This window comes from Rutidosis leptorrhynchoides, chromosome 7, assembly GCF_046630445.1.
Source record: "Rutidosis leptorrhynchoides isolate AG116_Rl617_1_P2 chromosome 7, CSIRO_AGI_Rlap_v1, whole genome shotgun sequence".
NCBI classification, from domain to species: Eukaryota; Viridiplantae; Streptophyta; class Magnoliopsida; order Asterales; family Asteraceae; genus Rutidosis; species Rutidosis leptorrhynchoides.
In genome coordinates, this window is record NC_092339.1 from 96,194,116 (window position 1) to 96,203,032 (window position 8,917).

Here is an 8,917-nt window from a genome sequence, read left to right on the forward strand (position 1 = left end):
TCAAATGATTACAAATTTATGAAAATTTAACATTGAGCACATCCTGAGCAGAGGACTCCTCTCTGCTGCATACTTCATCATAAACATCTATCTTCAGATTAATCAATCTGTCTTTAGCTTCATCAACCTTCTCCAGGGTTCCAGGAGGCATCAGATTCGTAATAGCAGCAGGGAGAGATTTGTTTGGAGCAAGGAGTCTGGTTAATTTGTCTGTCACATCAGCAATAGCATGAGTGCGTATAGCATCAACATAATCATTATAGGGATTCCCTACAAGACTGGATCCAAGAACCTTCGCTATCAAACCCGGTATACCCTTCTTAAGCTCGGCAAAGTTGCTCTCACCCTTCTCCGCCCTCTGGAGAAGCCCAACAGACTTTTCCCTTTCTGCAGATAGCTGCTTTTCCAACTCAACAATCTTCAACTGATCCTCCTCAACCCTTTTTTTCTCAGCATCCACCAACTTGTCTTTCTCCTCTTGCAGGGCAGTAGCAGCATCTAGAGCATTTTTTAGCTCAGTCTCCTTAGCTTTTATTGTTTTCTGAGCGTCACTCAAGGCACGCTCAGCATCAGCAGCTCTCTTACGAGCATTTGCACCTTCAGCTATATCTTTACGGGCTATAGTAAGAATAGACTCCTGATGCTCCTGCAGTTGCAGGACGGACTCCAGCTGATTGGTTAGTAGCAAGTGAGTAGCAGCAGTTGATTCCCTGAATTGTTCAGAACGGAGAGCGTTTAAATGAGGTTTCAACTCAGGGATAGCACAACCCTGCAACAGCAAAATATTATGATTAAATATTGCAAGATTACATAAATAAATTGCAAGTACAGGCATACAGATGATTTAATCGTTAATACCTGAAGAAAAGTTGCAAAACCTTTGCTCTTAGTAGCATGATAATCAATGAGTGCCTGCAACGTACTAACATGAGCAGGAACTTGTGGCACTTGCACATTTGATGATGTGACAGCAGGGTTGCCAGTGTTGGGAGGAGGAGAACGATAAGAGGCATCGTCCTCCGTCCTCTGTTCAAACTCAGATTCATTAAAGGGAGTGAAGTTGTAGTCCGGAGTTTTTAGTGTTTTATCTCCTTCACTCTCACGGTTTTCCTCCGGCACCCGTTCACCGCCCTCAGTAGCCTTCCCTTGGCTATCATCAGATTCTGCTAAAATCACTAACAAGAACAAATTAGCATTATGAACAAACATAACAGTTATAAGCAAAAACATGTGCATTATCAAGAAAGAGCAGAATGGACATATCAAGGGTTAACGGCTAATTTAGACGGCAAACTGACGGAGGGACTCGGATTACAAAATTTTTCAATTTTAAGGACTCGAAAATCCAAAAAAAAAAACTTGAGGGACTCGGATTCCAATTTCGTGTATAATTAAAGGACCAACGGAGCAAAAAAGTCTTTTTATTTAGAGTGAATTATACCATCAGTCATTGTGATTTACCCGCAATTATATTCGTAATTATTTTCTTTTTAAAATTGTACCGGTAATTCTTGCGGTTTTAAAAATGCACAACACTGATATTAAACCTAACGCCAGATAGTTTGTTATGTTAGCTAACATTGCACATGATGGGTAATTAGACAACTTTATCTAAAATAAAATTATACCGTTATGTTTAAGACCAACGCTATGCATTTTTAAAACATAGAGACTACTGCTAGCTACCGACAAGATTGCAAATTTCGCTATTCAAGATTAATCTGTCGCGACTTTGGAAGGAGTAATCGGTAATTTGAGGACTCATCGGATTGTACGTTTTATACATTTAAATTATAAATTTTTAAATTATATGTGTAAATATAATAGAAATCATAAACATAAATATAAATGTTAGCATAATAGTCTGAAATCGTTCATTTTTTTCAAAAACTATAAAATTTTACTGACGACTTAACTGTCGCTTGAAGCCTAAATTGAACTTCGGGCAGATTTAAAATCCATGCAAATTTGATTCTACCATTTTCATGGCGTCTCACATTTTTTTTTTTTTTTTGTGTTTTTAACATACTTATTGGTCGGAGATTCATTCGGAAACAATCTCTCTATTCATAGAACATTAAGAAAGAGGACATTCTATATTCTTGAGTGTTTTACTCTGTATAGAGAAGTGACTTCTATTTATTCTAAGATAGGGAAAGAATTATATACATCGATCTTACCTCTAATACCCCACTTTTGTTGGATTAGGTTTTGTTGTTGTTGTTAGTGTTTTCGGTTCTCGGTGTAATTTTGTGTAAATCATAATCATAATATAATTTAAATCTCTTATTTAATTTAATTTATATTTATATTTACAAGAACCGCCTATAAAAAATATACTAATAGTTTTTTATCAATAGTATTCTTTTATTATACGCAACAAGCATAAGTCATTTTTGTAGAATGCTTATGCAACGATGCTGAAAATATGTGAAACTGTCATCGTTTTCGACTTTTCGACTACTTTTGCTCACACAATTACTCAATGGTACCGGGCCCACCTTGCTGACACTCTCAAACTCAAAACCTGTATGTATATGTATGTATTTATACACACACATGCTGTACTACACTATCTCTATATGTATTTTATGTATATAAATATATATATACACACACACTCTAGATCTCAGTGACAATGGTGTTCCGTCGAGTAAAAATTGGCCCTTTTTGCGGCTTCACATTTTCCATTTCTTTATAATAAACATTTAATTTTAATTTATTTTTTGGTAAAAATTGAAACTTTTCCCTCCAGCCACAATTGAAATCATGAAATCCAAATGGGTTTTGCTGTTCTTGATGATATTTCAACTGGGTTTTCAAATAATGCATTGTAGTGTTACTTATGATAATAAAGCAATTGTTATTAATGGTGAAAGAAGAATACTTATTTCTGGTTCCATACATTACACTAGAAGCACCCCTGAGGTACCCCTAATTTTTTGATTTTAATATTCATTTGCTAATGTGAAATTTGTGATATTTTTGATGAAATTGTGATTATTTTGTAGATGTGGGAAGATCTTGTAAAGAAGGCTAAAGATGGAGGGCTTGATGTGATTGATACTTATGTGTTTTGGAATGTTCATGAGCCTTCTCCTGGCAATGTAGTAGAAAATTTACTAACTTTTTTGTTTCTAATGATAATTTGTGATCTAAAAATTGATTTTTTTTTTTTATATTTTGGGTGAAATTTCAGTATAATTTTGAAGGTAGGTATGATTTAGTGAGGTTTTTAAAGACAGTGCAAAAAGCAGGGATGTATGTTCATCTTAGGATCGGACCTTATGTTTGTGCAGAATGGAATTTTGGGTAATTTTCAATTTTTTTTTATCTTAATTTTAAAAAAAATTAAAAAGCTTTTGAAGGTATACTAGGGTTTAACTGTAGAAATGGTCTATATGTTTGACTTTTAAAAGTCTATATAGAGGTACACTGTGTTGAACCTTTTGTGAAAGTGCATTGTGTTAGTTGCATTAGATTAAATTAAACTTATTTTAACTGCATTGCATGGTTAATATATTATTAGATTAAATTAAACTTATTTTAACTGCATTGCATGGTTAATATATTATTGTTGAAAATGAAATTTTTGGAATTTGGAAAGTAAGATGGATTGATGGGTCAAAGTTGTGAAATTTATGCAGAGGATTTCCAGTTTGGTTGAAGTATGTTCCTGGCATTAGTTTCAGAACTGATAATGAGCCATTTAAGGTCACAATTCACCATTTTTACTTTTTAACATTTATTATTTATATTTATAAATTATAAACAACAATTATAGTAGCTATAAAATAATGCTTCTGCAGAGAGCAATGAAAGGGTTCACAGAGAAAATTGTGAATTTGATGAAAAGTGCAAAAATGTTTGAATCCCAAGGAGGCCCAATTATTCTTTCTCAGGTATTAGCATTTTTTGTATGCGCTTTTTCGCTTAATTTTGTAGATCATTACAAATTTTGTGATTTTAAGACTATATGATGTTTGGTGCAGGTTGAAAATGAGTACGGATCGGTTGGGAAGGCGTATGGTGGTGATGGTCTCAACTACATGAAGTGGGCTGCAAACATGGCGGTCGGATTGGGAACCGGTGTCCCATGGGTCATGTGCAAGGAAGATGATGCTCCTGATCCAATAGTAAGCTCCGACCCGACCCATTTAATATCCTACCCATTTATTGTCCTTGGGACAAAATGATGTGTTTTTGATTAGTTTATCAATGCATTAAACGAGTTTGTTATACGGCATTGCTACTTTTGTCATGTTTGACAAAAGAAATCAAAAATCAGAAGTAGGGTTAAGTATTAAATTCCTCTACCCAATATCAACATGGCTCATTATTGATTTATTGATGAAAATCTTGGACCTTTTTAAAAGACCATAAATTCTAGATATATATGGTTAAATTTAGCATGAATGGTTACTAACTTTTTTGGCATTGTTGGCAGATAAACACGTGTAATGGTTTTTATTGCGATGAGTTTTCGCCTAACAAGCCTTACAAACCGACACTTTGGACCGAGGCTTGGAGTGGCTGGTATGTAAATTTTGTTAATTATCCTACTTAACACCATAGATATAAATATGAAAATAAAATATGCTTACATTAATGAAACCTTAACCTTAAATTCTTGGTATTTTTTCAGGTTTACTGAATTTGGTGGTCCAGTTTATGAGAGGCCTGTTCAAGATTTGGCATTTGGTGTTGCTCGGTTCATACAAAAGGGCGGTTCATTCGTCAACTATTACATGGTTGGTTTTATTAGACAATCATGTTTCACTGTCTGTAACAATTAAAAAATGCTTATAGTAACATTTGAAATCTTTGTGTTTGGAAACTAAATAGTACCATGGAGGGACAAACTTCGGCCGTTCGTCTGGTGGGCCCTTCATCACTACTACTTACGACTATGATGCTCCAATTGATGAATATGGTAAGGTTAATACTACATACTATATATAATCATATACGTTTTCTGAAATTTCGTAGTCAACATTGAATGAGAAATCAACATTTGACCTCAAGATTGATACCCAACACTTCAAATAGGAGTTGAAAAAATGGGTCAGTTGGGCAAGTTGGGTAACGGATCAGGGTCAACATGGAATATATTTCAGGACATAATAGTATAAACGGGTCGGCTCATGTTGATCCGCCAAACTTTGTCAGATTTTGTAATTTTGTGAACATTCAAATATGAGAAATGTTACCACAACTGTAAAATTGAAGAAATAAGTTATTTGAATTAAGCGTTTTATTTAAGCAGTTGTAAGCATTAAAATACATTTTGACCTGTTCAATCCATTTGACCTTTTGATAGTGAATAACATGAATCAACTTATAGCCTATATTTAGGTGAATGGGTCAGAATTGTCATCTATATTTAATATATTCAAATGTTAACGATCTACTTATAACTCGTGTAGGCCTAATTAGGCAACCAAAATATGGTCATTTGAAGGAGCTTCACACAGTTATTAAGCAATGCGAGCCCGCTTTAGTTTCGGTAGATCCTGTTATCACCACTTTAGGAAGCCTTCAACAGGTTCAATCTTCATTAATCAAAATTTGTTCTCCCAAAAAAAATATATATATATATATATTACTAAACAATTGACACTCCAGGCCCATGTATTCTCTCCCGACTCACGACCCTGTGCCGCTTTTCTCTCAAATTACGACCCGAATAACATTGCAAAGGTGACATTTAACAACAAGCACTACACTTTATCTCCTTGGTCCATCAGTATTCTTCCCGACTGCAACAATGTTGCTTTCAATACAGCCCAAGTATGTAAATGCAGCCATTTAGTTTTCGTACGTTTATTTATTTTTTATCGTCTTTCTTTTTTATTTCAATTGTTGTGAAACCGATGAAGGTTGGAGTTGAATCTACCCAACTAGAAATGTTAGTGAGCGATTCCAAGATGTTTTCTTGGGAGACGTTTACTGAAGATCTAACCGTAAGTGACGAAGGCTCGATGTTCACTGCAACTGGTTTATTGGAACAGATTAATGTCACAAGAGACACTAGTGATTATCTTTGGTATACAACTAGGTAAGAATTGTTTTAAAGGTACAAGGTTGTAAAAATCGCTACTTGGGGAGTACTCGGTAGGGAATTTTTAAGGAGTACTCGCAAACTCGGGGAGTACTTCGGGAGTACTTGAATGTTGACCAAGGCTGACTTTGACTGATTTTCTGAGTAATCCTGAGTTTTGACTGTCTTTTGACCAATTTTAGTAATCCCAAGTTTGACCGAGTTTGACTGAGTTCGACCGAGTAGTCCCTGAGTTTTAAAAAACCCTCGCCGAGTAATTCGGAGTTCTGCAACACATACACTAATAATAGCATTAATCATATGAATAACAAATATGATTTTTTTTATTATTCTATTATTTATTTTTATTTTTTTGTTCTGTACAGTGTTGACATTGATTCGTCTGAATCGTTTTTACGTGGAGGGGAGCTCCCGAAGCTTTTGGTGCAGTCAAGTGGTCATGTTCTTCATGTGTTCATCAACGGAGAACACTCGGGTATGTTTTTCAGACATCGTCTGTGCAGTTAAACATATGGTATATATATTTTTTAAAATTGAAGCATTTGTAGGTTCTGGTTTTGGGTCAAGAAAACATAGAAAAGTTACATATAAAGAAAATATCAATTTACGTGCCGGAAGCAACAAGATCGCTCTACTTAGTGTCGCCATGGGCTTACCAGTTAGTTTCTTGTTCCCTTCTCTACTTTTCGAGTCCACTGAAAATTAATAATTATTATTTTTATTTATTTATTTATTTTTTGTGAAGAACATTGGAGGACATTATGAAGAATGGGAAACTGGAGTCTTGGGTCCGGTAGCTCTGTATGGTCTTAACCAAGGAAAACGTGATCTGTCGTGGGCTAACTGGACTTACCAGGTTTGACTTACTTTGTTAATCCTTTGTAGAAATTTATAGTTTGTTTCTGTAATCGTATTTAAAAAAAAAATTATAGACGAAACTTAAAGGTGGACAAAAAGTATTTTGGACCGAGTTCAGAACAAGATTTTGCTGATCGCTTTGCTGTCTCTGATATATAGGCTGGTCTAAAGGGAGAGGCTATGAATATTATCTCCTCAAATGCGAGATCTTCGATTAAATGGATGCAAGATTCTTTAATCACGCAAAAGCCGCCACCTTTAACATGGCACAAGGTACGTTAATGTAGCTTTATTTCTTGATCAGCTTTCTAATTTTATAAAATGTAGAAAAAAAGATAAATATTTAGGTTGAAATAGCAAGGGGTCTTAAATATTTTGCAGGCGTACTTTAATGCACCTGATGGAGACGAGCCGTTGGCTCTAGACATGAAGAGTATGGGAAAAGGTGAAGCGTGGGTCAATGGTCAAAGCATTGGAAGATATTGGACGACTTTTGCTAATGGTGATTGTCAAGGGTGCCATTATGCTGGAACGTATCGCCCATTGACTTGTCAAATTGGGTGTGGTCAACCGACACAAAGATGGTATCATGTGCCTAGATCATGGTTAAAATCAACAAATAATTTGTTGGTGCTTTTTGAAGAACTTGGTGGGGACCCTAGTATGGTTTCATTAGTTAAGAGATCAATGGTGCAGTGAACATAGCAAATAGCAACGTTGGTCAAGACCAACGTCCAACAGCTTAACGATTGTTGGTTGGAGCCATATGTGGTGCGAGTTCAAAGAATTGAGTGCACCATGGCTAACTTACCAAATTGGTGGAGTAAATGGTGCAGTTACTGTAGTTTTTGTTGTGTTATAATGGGGAAATAATGAACCCCTCCAAAATTAGGTTATTGTTTAAAGCAGAATCTATGCTGATAGTGAACATTAAGCCTTGTATGCAGTTGCTAGTAATTTTAAGTTTATTCATCCTAAGAAGTTTTGGTTTTTCGAATGATTTTACCTACCTTTTACAAGTTCCTGTAAAAGGCAGGCAAAACCATCTGAAGTCTTGTATTTAGTTCCTTAAAATGGAAAACTGTATTCATTTACGCATTTACCTGTTTACACTAAAAAAAGAGTGAAAAAAAGAGAGTTGAAAGCTAAATTTAAAGTTGTAGTCAAGGTTGGAGAACTCGGATATCGGGGTGATCTCGTTTGGATATTTTTTTGGGAGATCTTGGAATCTCAGAAAAATCTCGGGGAGATCTCGGACATCGAGTTACATTCACTTTTTAGTTTTTTTTAGTATAAATTTATATATATAAATAAATATATGTATATTTATATACATTTTTACGAGATTTTACAAGAACATTCGAGAAATGAGTGAAAAAATTCGAGAAATTATAAAATTTTACGAGAAAATAGAGAAATGAGCAAGAAAATCCAAAAAAATCGTGGCTTTGACCAGGTTTGACCTCGTTGATCGGGAAATCTCGAGAGATGGACATCTCGTCTCGGTTACCTTTTAAAAACGAAATCTCGGGAAGATCTCGGGAGAAATAAGGAGATTTACAACACTAGCTATAGTCTAACACTTAAATAGTTTTCATTTCAAAAAATTTTGCACAAACTACGCTGAATAAATTTACCAATGTAAATAATGTAATAATTTGAAAAATATATAAAAAAAATGATGTATATGTTACTTTGAATCTATAACATTAAAAGTTCACACATTTTTTTTCTTCCTGAAAAGTAGAGAAATTTGTGTTTTTACCTTTAACTTAACGACATCTACTTTAAAAAGTATTGGACAACTTTATAGCCATTTCTACTACGTACAAATGGAGCAATAAGTTAACAAGGTCCACACCATGAAGGAGCAAAGTCCACCACTATCTGTACTATATCACCTTTTTAACCCATCAACTTGAAAACACAAATCAAAAGTCACTCCTACTGTTTTGTTAATACCAATTATAAAGTATTATACAAATTATACAAAATCTA

General features: G+C 34.6%; 1 protein-coding gene across 3 annotated transcripts; it reads left to right on the forward strand.

The window, feature by feature from the left end:
• The first annotated feature begins 2,769 nt into the window (after positions 1-2,769).
• On the forward strand, positions 2,770-7,802 carry LOC139857864 (beta-galactosidase 3-like). Of its 3 annotated transcripts, none has more exons than XM_071846707.1 (17): positions 2,770-2,928; positions 3,012-3,107; positions 3,200-3,312; positions 3,648-3,714; positions 3,810-3,902; positions 3,993-4,136; positions 4,448-4,536; positions 4,646-4,751; positions 4,846-4,933; positions 5,427-5,545; positions 5,626-5,790; positions 5,880-6,058; positions 6,427-6,536; positions 6,610-6,719; positions 6,807-6,917; positions 7,079-7,192; positions 7,301-7,802. In XM_071846707.1, the coding sequence occupies exons 1-17, from the start codon at positions 2,770-2,772 to the stop codon at positions 7,616-7,618; spliced, it is 2,181 nt and encodes a 726-aa protein (XP_071702808.1). In that variant the 3' UTR covers positions 7,619-7,802. The 3 variants fall into 3 exon arrangements, with proteins under 3 accessions (XP_071702808.1, XP_071702810.1, XP_071702809.1); XM_071846709.1 differs by having other exon boundaries at positions 2,813-2,928; positions 5,626-5,794; positions 5,887-6,058; XM_071846708.1 differs by having other exon boundaries at positions 2,813-2,928; positions 6,427-6,554; positions 6,601-6,719.
• The last annotated feature ends 1,115 nt before the right edge of the window (positions 7,803-8,917 follow it).